Source organism: Bufo bufo, chromosome 5 (genome assembly GCF_905171765.1).
Source record: "Bufo bufo chromosome 5, aBufBuf1.1, whole genome shotgun sequence".
NCBI classification, from domain to species: domain Eukaryota; kingdom Metazoa; phylum Chordata; class Amphibia; order Anura; family Bufonidae; genus Bufo; species Bufo bufo.
This window is the reverse complement of record NC_053393.1, coordinates 178,393,173-178,410,887: the sequence shown is the minus strand read 5'-3', so window position 1 is coordinate 178,410,887 and position 17,715 is coordinate 178,393,173. Positions and strand designations below refer to the sequence as shown.

The 17,715-nt window shown below is 44.2% G+C and overlaps 1 protein-coding gene across 2 annotated transcripts in view; it reads right to left on the bottom strand.

The window, feature by feature from the left end:
* CEP192 (centrosomal protein 192) overlaps window positions 1–17,715 on the bottom strand; it is a 184,635-nt gene that overhangs the window by 126,313 nt on the left and 40,607 nt on the right. For both annotated transcript variants that reach the window (XM_040432242.1, XM_040432243.1), the window contains exons 8-14: window positions 11,613–11,684; window positions 11,360–11,515; window positions 9,562–9,721; window positions 5,641–5,777; window positions 5,433–5,531; window positions 1,508–1,823; window positions 12–149 (exon numbers count right to left, since the gene is read on the bottom strand). In XM_040432242.1, coding sequence (XP_040288176.1) covers window positions 12–149; window positions 1,508–1,823; window positions 5,433–5,531; window positions 5,641–5,777; window positions 9,562–9,721; window positions 11,360–11,515; window positions 11,613–11,684 — 1,078 coding nt within the window. The remainder of the gene's footprint in view (window positions 1–11; window positions 150–1,507; window positions 1,824–5,432; window positions 5,532–5,640; window positions 5,778–9,561; window positions 9,722–11,359; window positions 11,516–11,612; window positions 11,685–17,715) is intronic.

Genomic DNA, 17,715 nt, shown 5'->3' with positions numbered 1-17,715 from the left:
AAAAACATTACCTCCAACAATAAAATTTTCATCTTTAAAGTCACTTGCTGATCCAGATAAGCTCTTTTTTTCAAACGGCTTATAGTAAGCAAGATCAGTAACCCACTTGCCGTCTTCATTTTGATAAACAACACTTTGTGACTGAAAACCTGCAGTGAGAAAAAAAAAAAGGCACAATCACCAGATTATCGTACAATCCTAACAGGACCAAGCGAGTCCTACTGAGACTTTAGCTAATCTGCAGTGTACTATGAGACTAGTGATTTACGAAAGTAGCCAACTGGGACCAGAATGCTGTAGTCAGGAGACTGTATTAACATGATCGGATCTCCAGGGACTGCAGGTGTTCATAAAAATCTGTCCTCAATTTAAAAACTATGCAGTTAAAAAAAAATAATAATAATACCCTCATTTATCTTTGATTAAAGGAAATAATGTGCATATAAAATATTCTCTAGTTTATGGTCATACATACAAAATATTCAAAGTGTAAAACATGAGCTGAGCAAGTACAGAAACGCTCAAACACAAGAAAAGTAATGGCACATTCTCCAGAGGTATCCATTTTACACTACACCATGTGAACAGTATAACTGAGTTAAAGGGGTTAACAGTTATTTTTTTGTTCTTTCTATGTTCCTAACTAAGCAAATGTAACAGCTTTCCAATTCACTCACTTTATCTCCAGTGGCTGGTTTCTCCGAGTGTCACATGACCTGTGATGTCAGCTTCTCTCCCTGCTCTGATAAAGTTAGTTTACAAACCTGTAAAGGAGATGTCACTGCTCTCGCCTAGGATTCTTAACCCCTACAGCTGCACAGACTAGGTATTTGCAGCAGTGAGGAGACAATGCTGGGCACAGGAGCTGACAGACTAGAGAGAGCATTGCACAAGAAGGTAGGGGGAAGATCCTGTCTGTATTAGCAGTGTTATTATACAGCTGGGACTTTTAGTCCTACACATACAACATGCTGCCGAGTCTCCCAGCACTTCCGGGCAGCTTGTGTATCCACTCCCTTAGCAGTGTCATTATACAGCTGGGACTTGTAGTACTACACATACAGCATGCTGCCAATTCTCCCAGCAGGCAGACATGTCACTCAGGGCAGCTCTTGTAGACATCCCCTTAGCAGAGCAGGGGGAGGGGCAGAGATTGTTTTTATTGCATGTAAACAAAGGGCCAGAAGAGAACCAGGGAAATGAGGAAATATATATATATATATATATATATATATATATATATATATATATTTTTTTTTTTTTTTTTTTGCATAAAACTTGCTTAGCTTAGTTATATATTACTGCCCATCAGATTTTCAGTGCTATATATATTTTTTTCATAACTCGGACAACCACTTTAAGTACATTTTACACATAACACAGAACAATTAGTTTCCTGTACAAGGCCTGTCTCAGATTCCAGGAAAAAAAACTGGACAAAATAGTGCCGAGGAGGTCAGGTGACAGCTAGGCATGTCTACTAGAACAGAGAATGTGGGAAGCATACCTTTATCATTACTCTGCTGAAAGCTCCACTGCGATGTCTGCATTTCACCTGACTGCCAGATATCATACCCCGTCTGGTTAGAACAAGTAGGTGATAAATATGTATCCGCTAATCGATTAACATTTCCTTTGCCAGCTGTGTCTAAGCTAGCGGCGTCCACAAACCCAGATGTATGGGTCGTGTGTGAAAACATCTGAGAGAGATCGGTAGAGGTCTCCAAGCCAAAGTTCCCATTTGAAGCTCTACCATCTTTGAAATAGTGGGAGTCCAGTTTTTGTGTTGTACTTGCCAGTGATGAATTTGGATTCCATGAGCTCTATAAAGAAAAAGGAAATTAATAATACAACTAAAATTACATAAATTTAGAGGTGTTTTCTGATTTACCTATATTTATGACCTCAAGATAAGTCATCAATATTAGATTGGTGGGGGGTCCACCCCAGCGATCGGCTGTATGAAGAGAACACAGCAATCCTTCAAGTCCAGCGTTCTCGTCACCATTTACCTGCTCACAGTCAACATTGCAGCAGCGAGCAGTGTAAATTCCAGCTTCTCCCCCCCCATTCACTTGAATGGAGACAGCAGCTGTAGTTACACTCCGTAGCAGTGAAGTGTATGGGGATGCAGGAGCTGGAATTACACTACTCGCCACTGCAATGTCGAGCAGGTAAACACTGCAGAGAATGCAGCGCTGGAAGTCTACACCCCAATCTGATATTGACTGTATATGGGGAATACAGAAAATCGCTTTAACCTGCTCAGGCTATTTCCCATGTCTTCCCAGAGTCACAACTTTATTTTTTTGTTCACAGGGTGTTTTCCATGTGTTTTATTTACAGGCATTTTGGGACACAGTGGTGCAAATGATTGTGTTTATTTTTTATAATTGGAAGAGCAGCAGATTTGAATTTTTTGATATTTAAAAAAAAAAAAATTTTTAAACCCTTAAGGGGACTTTAAAATGTGATCATTAAATTACTTCAACGAGCATTGCGACTTGCAAGACTCCATAGAATATACTTGTGGTAGACATAATAGCTTCTAGCAGGCTCAAGGCCATCAACACCGACCTTAGCACTGCAGATCTGCCAGGGAAAGGAGCCTCAGCCGCTGTGGTCACAATTGACCACGGCATCTAAGGGGTCAAATGCGTTATTGCCGATCGCATAGGTCATCAGTATCAGATATGTGGGGCGTTGACATTCGAGACCCCTGCCAATTAGCTGTTTAAGGCATTCGCACTTGCAGTAGTGCCATGGCCTTCTTTCACCTTTCCTTAGGCCAAGTGATGACGCGTTCATCAGTCACATGGCCTAAACACAGCTCAGCCCCACTGAAGTGACTGGAGCAGAGCACGATACCAAGCACAGCTGCTATACAATGTACGGTGCTGTGCTTGGTATGCTGAGAGAATGATGCAGTGCTCACAGGAGTGCCGATGCCTTCTCAAACATCGGATCGGCAGGAATCCCGGGTATGGAGACCCCCATTATTCAAACACTGATGACCTATCCTGAGGATGCGGGTGACAGTGTGCTGGCCATGCTCATATTGCAACCTGCAAACAGCGGGTCTGCAATAAATGGCCACCATATCATAGAGGTGTGGACTGGAGTGCTTACGTGGGTTTTCTGTCCGTGTCTCTACACCGCAAAAGAGTAGTGCATGCAATGCGGACCATCGGATGCGGATCGTGGACCCCATTCAAATGAATGGGTCTGCAGACGGTGGGCACGCAGCCGGTGCTCGTGCATAGCGGGCGACAATTTGCGGTCAGCAAGGGCATGACAAGTACACGGTCATGTGCATGAGCCCCAAATATGAAGTATCCTACTGGTCTGAGTCAGTCATGATTTAAAAGCGCCTATAAAAACTGTTCATTCAACAGCCATCTCTCCCGACACCCGCCCACCTTCCCCACTTTCGGCTCAACCGGAGAGAGGAGAAAGCTGCTGCCAGACGCTTTGTTGTGAGCTCCTCACATAACTTAGAGGCCAATGTGTATGGTCAGCTTTAGGCCACCGGCACACAATATGGAATACACGCAGTACCAGCAAAGGGTGTCACATTACACAAATTGTTTATGCGCAGAAATTGACCTGCATAGCGGATTTCCAAATCCACTGCAGGTCAATTATGTTTGCAGTTTTAGCTGTGGATTTCACCCCTTTTCAACGGAAAGGCAAGATCTGCAGCAAAACTGCATGTAATCCACACCAAAAATATGGGGCAAATGCTTCCATTTTACATCGCAGCCTGCGATGTATGAGCGGGGAGAGAAGAGGGGCTGGAGTCCGGAACTTGGGGCGGGGCCCGATGCTTTTACATCGGGCCCCGCCACTCACTGCAGTATTTATAAATATTAATCCTTAACCTGTTAATACGTTTAACTTAAGCTCTCCCCGGGCGGCGGGCCAGTGTATTGGGGGACAATGTTCTGAGGAGGATCTGTGGATGACATATATAACGACAGTGCGTCATCCACAGATCCCCCCACATGACAGTGCGTCATCCACAGATCCCCCCACATGACAGTGTGTCATCCACAGATCCCCCCACATGACAGTGCGTCATCCACAGATCCCCCCACATGACAGTGCGTCATCCACAGATCCCCCCACATGACAGTGCGTCATCCACAGATCCCCCCACATGACAGTGCGTCCTCCACAGATCCCCCCACATGACAGTGCGTCATCCACAGATCCCCCCACATGACAGTGCGTCCTCCACAGATCCCCCCACATGACAGTGCGTCATCCACAGATCCCCCCACATGACAGTGCGTCCTCCACAGATCCCCCCACATGACAGTGCGTCATCCACAGATCCCCCCACATGACAGTGCGTCATCCACAGACCCCCCCACATGACAGTGCGTCATCCACAGACCACCATTAGTTCAAAATCCACCAAAAGCACACCTTTTGGTTCAAAATATTTTTCTTCTTATTTTCCTCCTCAAAAACCTAGGTGCGTCTTATAGGGCGAATAATACGGTCGAAATTGTGGATTTTGGTGTGGATATGCTGCAGAACCACAACGAAATTCGTGAGAACCTTGAGTTCATCCACACCAGTGTGCAGGTGGTCTTAGTCTACCACTAGAGAACTAATATGCTTCCATTTCCAGCACTGTAATAAATATAAGGTAAATAATCTGTATGTTAATTCACAGTGTGATTTGCCTACTGACTGGATATCGCAGTATATGACTAGCACTACAGATTATGTTATCATGAAGATAGTGTCCTTCCTGCTGCAGCTCTTTCCCTATAACTGTCACAGCTTTTAAGAGCAGATATGATTCAGACAGGTGACAATTTGAGGACTGAGATAAACATGGACATTATTATACAAATTTAACACGGGGGGGGGGGCAACATCAAAATAAATGTCTTAGTAGTAACTAATCTCACTACTGGATCATTTTTGACTGGTTTTTCATGTTGATCTCTATTAAGATTGAATAGATGTATAACCCCTAGAAAGCACATTTTCATTTCAACAGTTCAAAGCGCACATTAAGTTGAGCAACGTCTTTACAATACTTTTATGTCTTCCATATAATCATATACATCATTGCTTCCACATTCTACAAGTTTCCCTTGGAGGGAAAAGTCAGCAATTCAGACCCAGATGTACACAGTGCAGAACGAATGTAAGCGGTCATCAGAGCTCCCACAGATCATTGCTCTCGGGGGGAGTCATAAGAACTTATTCAAGTTCATTTTCAGTGAAATACTCCAGACCTGGGTGCAAATGTCTCACGGGCTCATTTGGTTGAAAGAAGAGCAACAATAGCAGAGCAGGACATTAGCAATGCCAATGGGGCAACATGTCATAGGAAGGAGCAGCAGAGGACACTGCATTTCACGGTTTTGTAGCTCCGGCTAGAGATGGGGGAAGTGTAATGTAATACTTACTTGCTTATCCCAATCAAAATGTTGTTGACTCTTTTCTAATCCATTGGCCTCCTTTGAGGTTCCACCATTTCCAACTGGGCCGATCCTGTCACCAGATGCCTAAAAGTGTAAGGATTAATAATTTTGGGGGTTAATTTTTATTGATGTATGTTTTATGCTACACATAAAAAGAAAAGCAGTATAAAGATAATGAAATTATATTATTTACCTGCTTTGCATCTTCCTCCCCAGCTATATTCCTGGTAGCCATGTTCTTTTTCCACAAGTCACATAGCACCAATTCTGAAGTCTGAGAAGTATTTGGCCCATCGACCGTTTTACCGCTTCCATCTCCAGTTTCAGCACCTGAAAAAATGTAACTCTCAGCTAACTCCAAGATATTAGTGTGAGAACAAGCACACTTGAAGGGTATACACATTTGCAATGGATGTGAAAACTCATTCTGCAAAAAAATAAGCCCTTTACACAGCTATAGCTAGAGAGGGGGAGGGGGAGTTATGGTTCTCAGGAAATAATCGAAAAAACAAAAAGAATATGAGTTTTATTGTGTAAGGGTAGTAAACCATAAAAATAAAAAATTAAAAAAAATTAAAAAAAGTGTACTCCAGAGAGGCAGTTTAAAAAGTAGTTAGTAAAACAGTGCTGCCCTTGGATTTGCCAGCGCTGCTCACATGAACAGTTCTGGCCAATCCAAGAGCAGGGCTGGCCAAGTAGAAATGTCTAAGGCTAGGTCTACACGACGACATTTATAATGAGTCTATGGCAGTGTTTCCCAACCAGTGTGCCTCCAGCTGTTGCAAAACTACAACTCCCAGCATGCCCGCACAGGCAAAGGCTGTCCAGGCATTCTGGGAGTTGTAGTTTTGCAACAGCTGGAGGCACACTGGTTGGGAAACACTGGTCTATGGTGTCGCACTGCGACACGACAAATTCGAAATGGATTTTTCTACGATTGCCGCGTCGCAGTATGTCGCAGTGCGACACCATAGACTATTATTATAAATAATGTCTCGCAACATTGGTGCGACATCAATGTCGAGCGACACATGTTGCAGTGTAGTTGTGCCCTATGTGTCGCACGACAAATGTAGTCGTGTAGACCTAGCCTTATGCTACCAATGCACAGCGTGCATCAAATGGTGTAAGAACCTGTGAGGCCACCTTAGATAGCGAAAGAAAAGCCCAGGAATTGGTGGATCTGCAGCTAAAAATATGAAAATGAGGGTACCAGTTAAAGGGACTGTCATCAGGATCAACCCTATTAAAGCAGACCTACTGCCTGGTGGGGCTCACCATGCTGATTAAGGCTACTTTCACATTATCGTTTTTCTTTTCCGGCATAGAGTTCCGTCAGAGGGGCTCTATACCGGAAAAGAACTGATCAGGCATAGCCCCATGCATTCTGAATGGAGAGTAATCCGTTCAGGATGCATCAGGATGTCTTCAGTTCAGTCATTTTGACTGATCAGGCAAAAGAGAAAACCGTAGCATGCTACGGTTTTATCTCCGGCGAAAAAAACTGAAGACTTGCCTGAATGCCGGATTCAGCATTTTTTTTCCCCATAGGAATGCATTAGTGCCGGATCCGGCATTCAAAATACCGGAATGCCGGATCCGTCCTTCCGGTCTGCGCATGCGCAGACCTTTAAAAATGAGAAAAAAACATTTATACCGGATGCGTTTTGCCTGATAACACCGGAAAAACGGATCCGGTATTGCAATGCATTTTTCTGACTGATCAGGCATTTTTCAGACTGATCAGGATCCTGATCAGTCTGAAAAATGCCTGGTCAGAGAAAATGACATGCGTTTGCATACAGTTTGCCTGATCAGGCAGGCAGTTCAGGCAACGGAACTGCCTGCCGGAATCAAACAACGCAAGTGTGAAAGTACCTTAAAACTATACTTTTGTCTGTAGGGTAAACAGCTGCAGAGAAATCAGTTTTTTATTAATACTCAAATGAGCAAGTTTGAGCACAGGGAGGTGGGGCTGAATCCATGGAGCACAGCTTTATAACATCCCCTCCCCTTGAATGACCAGGCTAAACATGCTGAGGGCAGAGCTGTGTCCTAGCATCTACCTATCATATACACTATGTACTATAGCTTTGCAACACAGATCTGCTCAAAAAACTAATCTACATATTACTGCTTTATTTCCACACAATATAGGATCATAAAACCGCCAGTAATGTGTGTTGGCTTCTAAGCATGGAACAAACCACCTTCTCTATGTGGTAAAGCTATAGCTTGGTGGTAAGTGGTCTGCCATGCATGTGGAAATCCTAGTCCCAGAACAGACAGTTCAAGTCCCAGGACAAACTTGCAAAATCTTTTTCTCTCTCATTTGACCCATAATAAAAAGGCTATACTAAAATAATATAAAATATATTAAAAGCCCTTTCTATATTGAGACCAGGGTTTTTTGTGTTCAGAAACCTAAAACCTATTACTGGTTTATTCACAGGCACAATATAGGAATATAGGATTATAAAAGAAACCAGCAATATTAGCTGTTTAAGCTTAAAAACACATTCTCAACATATGGATATAGACTTATTATGGGTTAAACGTGGTAGGAGGAAAAAAAAAAAAAAAAAATAATAATATATCTAAAGAAAAAACCTAGATGTCTTTCCCAGGATTCAAACCTGGAATCTCTACATGCAAAACTAAGCTATAGCATTACCACATATAGAAGACTTTTCTATGCTTATAAGCTAACCCACATTACTAGTGTCTTCATAATCGTATATTGTGCTTGTGAATAAAGCAGTAACATGTACATTAGCTTTCTGAGCAGTTCTCAGTGTGGTGAAGCTATAGTACACAAAGTATATGATATGCAGATGCTAGGACATAGCTCTGCCCTTTTAGTATGTGGATGTCTAGCTCCTGTCAAACAAGGGGAGGGGAGAGCATGCAAAGCACAGGTGGGGGTTACAAAGCAGTGCTCAAATGATTCAGCCCAGCCTCCTGGTGCTCTAATTGCTCATTTGCATATGAATAAACCTGCAGATTTCTCTGCAGCTGTTTAACAAAAGAAAAAGGTATAGTTTTAATTCAGCATGATGAGCCCTACCTGCCAATGTCTGGTTTAACAGGGTTTATTCTGGAGAAAGAGCGTTGTGCTAGTTAAACTGTGAATTTCTTTTCTTGAAGTGGAGGTTCGTTTTGATGGAAACATTGCCCCAAAATTCTTTGGTTGAGCCATGTTGCACATGTGTGATATTTTTAAGAACTATAGAATCAGGGTCATAAATGCCAAGTTGCATTTCTCACCATCACCTGCGGTGTTACAGAAAAATGGAATGGATACAAAAACATTTAGATAATTTTTAGGAAATGGATTTGATTCTTGTGAAACACCTAAAAGGTCAAAGGGGTCCAAACCAGGAATCAATAAGATGACCTATCCTCAGGTTAGGTCATAATTATCACATTGGCGTGGGTCTGAGTCCCAGCACCCCTGCCTATCAACTGTTTCAGGGAGCCACCACACACTGTAGCTCTGGTGAATGCAGTCGGCTTCTTTCCAAGCGCAGTGCTGTACATTTTATAGCGGCTGTGCTTGGTATTGCTGCTCACCCTCATTCACTTCAATGGGCTAAACTGCAACTAGGTCATGTAACAGATGTACAGCGACGTCATGTGGCCTAGAAAGAAGCAGTGGGCTTATGGAGCACCAGCCTCTTTTAAAAGCTGATAGGTGGGGGTCATGGGTGTCTGAACCCTGCCGATCTGATTACCTATACAGAGGAATGAAGGTCATATCAATATAAAATTCCAGGATAACCCATTTAAGTTTCCCAAATAAAGTTTTTAAAATAGGGTCCATAGGGTTTTAGAAGTTGTCTTGAAATTTTACTGCTAACTTTATAGGCTTTAAAAAAAAAAAAAAATAGAAGATGCCAATTTAACTGCGTGGCAAACACCGATTTTACAGTTATACGTTATCCAACAAATGTTCCCCAAAACAGTGCTACTAAAACATTCAAGTCTCTATGCAACAAAGAGGCACTCAAACAGCTACGTTTATAGAAAGCTTATAGAAAAAAAAAAAATTTTAAAAAGAGATGACGCACCCAAGAGGTTCATAGACAAACACTGAAATAAAGTGCAAACATACCGAGAGGAAACGCTCCAGGCGAACAAACACCATAGCCTTCTGCAGACTGTCTGCAAGCAGACATGCCATTAGAGACACTTTGCATTTCATTTGAAGATTCCTCCTCTGAGCTGCCACCTTCTAAGCCTGGACGAAAACTTGGCCTATGTTGTTCATCAGCCTTTGAAAAAAATAAATAAAAAAAATGGATGTTCTATTATGGATGAGAACATGGATATGTAATACAGTTGCATCTCTAGGATATACTGTACACTTCCTGATCTATTGGGCTCCTACTGCTGGGATGTCCACCCTACTCCAGTTTTCTTAACCCCTTTTCACACGGGCGAGTATTCTGTGCAGGTGCAACGTGTGACGTGAATCCTGACCCATTCATTTCAATGGGGCTGTATACATGAGCAATGTTTTTCACGCGTTGCATGAAAAACATTGTGTGTTGCGTGAAAACTGCAGCATGTTCTATATATTCTGCGTTTTCACGCAACTCAGGCCCCATAGAAATGAATGGGGATGCGTGAAATTCGCAAGCATCCGCAAGCAAGTGTGGATGTGGTGCGATTTTCACGCACGGTTGCTAAGGAGACAAGGGATGTATGACTCAGGACCCCATTTACTTTATTATTTTCCCTTATAACATGGTTATAATGTAAAATAATAGCATTCTTTAATACAGAATGCCAAGTATGTCAATTGAGGGTTAAAGAATAATAAAAACATAACTCACCTCATCCACTTGACCACATGGTGAGCACGATGACGTTAGCGAAGATCCTTTCAAGAAAAACAAAGGATGCCGGCTGCGCGATCAAGTGGATGAGGAGAGTTATGTTTTTATTTTATTTTTTAACCCCTCCAGCCCTATTGTACTAAGCATTCTGTATTAAATAATACTATTATTTTCCATTATAACCAGGGCTGTGGAGTCAGAGTCAATTTTGGTTACCTGGAGTCTGAGTCGGCAAAAAATGACTCCTACTAGATTTAAATTGGAATAAAATAAAAAAAGCAAGTTTAAATGTCCCAATTTACAAAAAGTTAGAATTAATTACCGTATTTTTCGCCCTATAAGACGCACCTAGGTTTTTGAGGAGGAAAATAAAAAAAATATTTTGAACCAAAAAAGGTGTGCTTTTGAACTAAAGGTGGTCTGTGGATGGCACTGTTATGGGGGCATCTGTGGATGGCACTGTTATGGGGCATCGGTGGATGATTATATATATATATATATATATATATATATATATATATATATATATATATATATATATATATATATATATATATAGCATCTTATCTTATGTGTCATCCACATCAGATTGTTAGCTTAAACTTTAAACATGACTATGGGCTTCTACTAGGGAAATCATGTTTTACAATAAATGCCCCTTCCTGGATGCCCCCACTGCCCGATCTTCAGCAGAAGATCAGCACACAAAGGAGAAGGCAGTGGCTCCTAGCCAGTAGTTCTGTGGTAATGACATGTATGTTGCCTTTCTTTCCTTCAAGAAATGTATAAAATACATTCACATATTAAATACAGAAGAGTCGGAGGTACCAAAAACTGAGAAGTTGGAGTCAGACCATTTATATACCGACTCCACAGCCCTGATTATAACCATGTTATAATGGAAAATAATAAAGTAAATGGGGTCCTGAATCATACATCCCTTGTCTCCTTAGCAACCAATGCGTAAAAATCGCACCGCACCCGCACTTGCTTGCAGAGGCTTGTGATTTTCACGCATCCCCCATAAACTCTAGTGTGAAAGTAACCTAAATAAGATATATAAAAACATACCAATGGTGCATTTGTGTTTCCCATGAAATGCTCTCTTTGTAGGTGCTGTTGTGCAGCTCTTTCTAGCTCATGTTCCACATCATTGTCATCATCAGAAGCTGGAGTTGACTCCATGCCTGTAGCAGCCAGGCGCACGTTAGGCATCTGGAAGTCTTCCTGAAATATATCAGTACAAAGCAATATAGGTAAACCCACCTTAACATACAGAGAAATAAAATAAAGATTTTAGAAGGGGTGTTCAAACCATAATTACTTCATAGCTTTCAAAGCGTTTGCTACGTTCAGGTTTTGGATTAATTTTAATACTCGGAAGGCTGTTTCTTGCCTGAAGAATACAAAAAGGAAAAAAAAAAAAACATTTTTAGCATTACAAATAGGGTTAATTACTCTTACCAGTAATTGGATCTTCCAATAGCCTCCACAACAGCACTCACAGGAGGGTGTCCCCCGCCTCCCCAAGACAGGAAACAACTTAGAAGCTCAAGTTTAAAAAGGCCTTTACCTGCTTCAGTTAAAGACATAGGACTGAATCGTAATGCAAAGAAAGTGCATTTAAAATATTCAGATAATACATGATTACATAATTATGTCACAGAATAAAAGAAATAGGTTGGGAAACTCCAGCGCCATTGTGGAGGCTATTGGAAAATCCAATTACTGGTAAGAGTAATCAACCCCTTTTCCCCGGCGCCTCCACAACGGCACTCACAGGAGGAGTAACAGAAAAAAACTATTTTTAGGCTCCATTCACACGTCCGCAACGTGTTTTGCAGATCCACAAAACACGGACAGCGGCAATGTGCATTCCGCATTTTGCAGACCGCACATTGCCGGCACTAATAGAATTTGCCTGTTCTTGTCCCCAATTGCGGACAATAGGACACATTCTATTTTTTTGCAAAACGGAAGTGCAGACCCGGAAGTGCGGATCTGCAATTCCGTGTCCGGGCAGCATATTGTGCTGCCCCATAGAAATGAATGGGTCCACAATTCGGTTCCACAAAATGCGGAACGAAATTGCGGACGTGTGAATGGACCCTTAGGGTGGGACTACCGCAGATAATACTTTCCAAAATGGATGTACACCATAATTATGATTTAACTTTTGGGCAGTAAAGTCTGAAAAAAATACGAGGGTTTGCCCAAGTGGCTGCCCTGCATATTAGATCCACAGATGGAGAGGCATATTCTACCCATGAGGCAGAAATTGCCCTAGTAGAATGTGCCTTTATCCCTTTAGGGGGGAGTAAAGTCCTTCTTAATGTAGCAGAATTCAATGGCATTTCTTATCCATCTTGCGATGGTACTCTTGCTTGCTGCAGATCCTTTATGGATACTGCAGAAGATGGTCCGAGTTTCAGAATTCTTCGGTGACGTCCAAGTTAGTATGCATCTTCTTGCATCTGGATTATGAGGATATTTCTTATCTAATTCTGAGGATGGATCTGGACAGAAGAAAGGTAAGGATACCACCTGCTGTCGATGGAATCTGGACACAACTTTTGGCAAAAACATCGGAGTATTCGTGAGAATAATGCTGTCCAAGACCGTGAGGTAAGGTGGTCTGCAAGAAAAGGCTTGGATTTCCCTAACACTTCTAGCCGATGTAATTGCCAATAAAAAGGAGATTTTTTGTGAAACTCACCTGTAAAATCTTTTTCTCGTCTTTTCCATTGGGGGACACAGACCATGGGTATAGCTTAAGCCACCACTAGGAGGAGACACTATGCAAATAATAAAAAACAGCTTCTCCTCCACTGGCTATACCCCCATGCTCCAACAGGAGGACCTCAGTGCGTGCAAAAACAGTAGGAGAATGAGACAAAAAACAAATATTAATAAAGAAAAACCGAGAACCGAGGAATACCGCCATCAGGCCGTAAACCATAAGGTCCCAATAGAATAGAACCAACCCCTCCTGTAACAGACAAGAATGGGTGGGAGCTGTGTCCCCCAATGGAAAAGACTAGAAAAAGATTTTACAGGTGAGTTTCACAAAAAAAATCTCCTTTTCTCTGCCATTCCATTGGGGGACACAGACCATGGGACGTCCTAGAGCAGTCCATGGGGTGAGAAGACCAACACCTCCAGAGGGAAACGTCCAATGGTTAAACAGGAACCACAGCCTGCAATACCTTGCGCCCTAGGGCAGCATCAGCCGACGCCAGAGAGTGCGGCTGGTAGAACTTGGTAAAGGTATTTAAGGACGACCAGGTGGCCGCCTTACAAAGTTGTGATGTAGAGGCTCGATTGCGCCTAGCCCAGGAGACCCCTACCGCCCTGGTGGAGTGCACGGTAACCCCCGCTAGGGGAAACCCTACCCCGGGACCGATAGGCCATGGTAATAGTTGACCGAATGCACCGAGCCACAGTGACCTTGGAGGTCGCCAGACCCTCACGAGGCCCCTCGGGAACCACAAAAAGGGAGTCCGAGCGGCGAAATGGGGCAGTAACCGAGAGGTACACCCGCAAAGCACTGACAACATCCAGAGAATGGAGAGCACGCTCCTTGGGGTTTGCCGGAGCGGGTCAAAAAAGAAGGGACTGGGGGCAGTACCACCATATCCTTATGGAAGACCAAAAAGGGTCCCTTGGAGGAGAGGGCGCCCAGCTCCGATACCCTCCAGAAAGAGGTGATGGCCACCAAAAGACCACCTTCCAGGTGAGAAGACTCAGGGAAATGTCCCTCAGGGACTCAAAGGAGCTGCCTCCAGAGAAGACGGGACCAGGTTCAGATCCCAGGGGGGCAGGGGAGGGACACACGGAAGGACCGAATGCGCCACACCCAGTAGGAAGGTCCTCACCGGACCGAGCAGAGACAGAGACCGCTGAAAGAAAATGGCCAGAGCAGAGACCTGACCCTTCAGAGAGCTCAGGGACATTCCCATCTCAAGACCCGACTGGAGAGAAGAGAGGATCACCTGAACGGAGAAACGAGAAACGAAGTGAAAAAACAAAGTCGCAAAAAGACAAGAAAGGCCTTCCAGGTACGATATTATATCCGGGAGGAAGCTGGTCTCCTGGCTCTTATCATGGACTTCACGACAGAGTCTGAGAAGCCCCTCTACGTCAAGATGGAGGTCACAACAGCCACGCCGTTAAACTTAGTGGCTGTAAAATCCGGTGGAAAAGCGGTCCTTGAGACAGCAGGTCCTCCCTGAGAGAAAGAGGCCAGGGAATGTCTGCCAGCCTCCGAGTGCCTTCCGAGAACCAGGCGCGCCGAGGTCAATCGGGGGCGATGATTATGGTCGGGATCCCTTCCACCGCGACCCTGCGAAGAACCTTTGGGAGTGAGGCAGAGGTGGGAAGACAGAGGAGCGTGAAGTGTCGCCACGGAGACACCAGAGCGTCCACCCCGTAAGCCTCAGGATCCCGAGCTCGGGCCAGGAACGTGGGAACCTCGTTGTTGAGCCTGGACACCATCAGGTCCACGTCCGGGCGGCCCCAACGGCGACATACGTCCTCGAATACGTCCTGATGCAGAGACCACTCTCCTGGATCCACCCTGTTGCGGCTGAGAAAGTCTGCCGTCCAGTTTTCGACCCCTGGGATGTAAACTGCAGACCATATTGGAACATGAGCTTCCGCCCACTGGAGGATCATTTTCACCTCTTGCATCACCTGTCCGGCTGCGGGTTCCGCCCTGAATATTGATATAGGACGCAGCTGTGGCATTGTCCGACTGGACCCTTACCAGGAGACCCGCTAGGAGGGGGGTCCAATGAGACAGAGAAAAATTATTCTGAGCTCCGGTATGTTGATTGGAAGGCGGGCTTCCACTTCTGACCCACCCTCTGAACCGTCCGAGCCCGGAAAAAGCCACCCCAACCCCCCAGACTAGCATCGGAGATTGGGAGGAAGGATCTCCCTGAAGCCAGATTCTGAGGGGACAGCCACCACGGGAGTCCCATGCGAACCCGAGGCGGATCTGAGAGTCCAGACCCCTCGATGTCCTGTCCCAGAAAGACAGGATCGCCTGTCGCAGAGGCAGAGTGTGAAACTGGGCAAAGGGAACAGCCTCGAAGGAGGCCACCATAAGCCCCAGAACCTGCATGCACTCCCTGATGGAGATACACGGAGAATGCAGAAGGCGAGACACCGACTCCCGTTCCTGAGAGAACTTGTAATCTGGAAGGAATACCCAGACTGCAGTGGTGTCCAGAATCATCCCCAGGAAGGTCACCCTCTGGGCAGGTTGGCGAGAGGACTTCGGGAAGCTGATCAGCCAGCCGAACTGCTGCAGAGTCTGAACAGTGAACCTGACGCTGTCTTCGGCCTGGGGACGAGGGGGAGCCTTTATCAGTATGTTGTCCAGGTAGGGCACCAGAGATAATGACAGCCGCCAATGGCGAAGCGCAGGAATCTGTGGTGAAATTCTGCGATAGGGACATGCAGATAGGCATCCCGGATGTCCACTGACGCGAGGAACTCCCCTGGAAGAAGAGAAGCAATAACGGAGCAGAGGGATACCATCCGGAACCTCCGCACCCGACGTGACTTGTTAAAGAGCTTCAGGTCCAGGACCAGATGTACAGATCCCTTCTTTGGCACCACAAAGAGATTTGAGTAGAACCCTGAACCCTGTTCCTCCAGAGGAACTGGGGCAACTACTCTCCGGACCAGAAGGGAAGAGACCACTTGTAAAAGGGCCGGATCACCCGGAACCCGAGAAGGGAAGAAACGTTTCGGAGGTCTGGAAGCGAATTCTATCTTGTAACCAGAAGTTACAATTTTCAGGGTCCAGGCGTCTCGAACGTGAGCTCTCCAGACCTGCTGAAAGGAGAGCAGATGCCCCCGCACCGCAGGCTCCCCATTTTATATTCTCTCAGCTGAGATAGTCCACTACTATGTTTTCCTTGCCTTTGAGATGGACGGCCATTAAACAATTCAGGTTCTTTTCTGCCCAGCGAAATATCTCTGACAGATTTTGCAGAGCTCTGCTTTTTGTCCCTCCTTGCCGGTTTAAATAAGCCACAGTGGTGGAATTGTCAAACAGACTTTTTACATGTTGGGATTTTACAGTTGATTGGAGAGAGAGGAGTGTTTTGAAGACGGCCATCAGCTCTTTTAGATTTGAAGATGCTTCTGCTATTTTTAACTCCAAACGCCTTGCATTACCTGATATTTGGTGTGGCCTCCCCATCCGCAATTGCTGGCGTTGGTAGAAATAACGACTTGATTTGTGTGTTGCCAAAATACTCCTGACAAGATTTGTTTTTGTTTTGTTAGTTTTTTTCTCTTCACCACAGGAGAGACTGCTTTACCTTTAAAGGAACTTTTATCCTCTTGTCTAGGGTATTCTAATTTCCATCCCAGTTCTCCAGGAGAAATGATTGTAGTGGCCTTGTGTGTGATGTTGGGCCCAACACACTGCTGGAATTGTGGACGTCAAATGGCCTAAAAGAGTCATGATGTCTCTGAAGTATACTGTTCTGGATTTGCAAAACAAAGACCTTTTGAGATAAAGAAATTTGTTTTTCTAGAGGGGAAAAAAAAGACATGAGATTGTGTGAGTTTAACTTGACCCCCAAAAATATTTTCTCTCTGCTGGGAACCAAGTCTGACTTTTCTTTGTTTAGTAACCAGCCCAATTCCCGCAGCTTCTTTTGAACCATCTGTAGATTAACTAGAGAATTTGGAGGGACGGAGCTGCAATAAAAAAAATAAAAATAAATAAAATCGTCCAGAAACAGAACGATTAAGATACCCTGAAGGTTATGGTGACTTGTCACTTCTGCCATGACCTTTGAAAAAATTCTGGGGGCTGAGGACAACCCGAAGGGAAGGGCCTGAAACTGACGCTTCTCTCCTTTCAGAAATATCGCCAGTCAGATATTTCTGATAGTTTGTGAATGAGCACATGGTAATATGCATCGAAAAGGTTGAGAGTTCCCATGTAGGAGTCTTGAATCAGGAGATTTACTGTTAAAAGGGTTTCTGTCACTTGAAAAATGGGTATTAAAGGGAACCTGTCACCAGGATTTTGTGTATAGAGCTGAGGACATGGGTTGCTAGATGGCCGCTAGCACATCCGCAATACCCAGTCCCCATAGCTCTGTGTGCTTTTATTGTGTAAAAAAAACGATTTGATACATATGCAAATTAACCTGAGATGAGTCAGAGCTTGAAAATATGACTCTTCTCTGGTCAGACAAGTAAGATATGACTCTTATGTTAATTTGCATATGTATCAAATCGTTTTTTTTACACAATAAAAGCACACAGAGATATGGGGACTGGGTATTGCGGATGTGCTAGCGGCCATCTAGCAGCCCATGTCCTCAGCTCTATACCCAAAATCCCGATGACAGGTTCGCTTTAAGCTGGCTGACATTAGCGATGTGCTAATGTCAGCT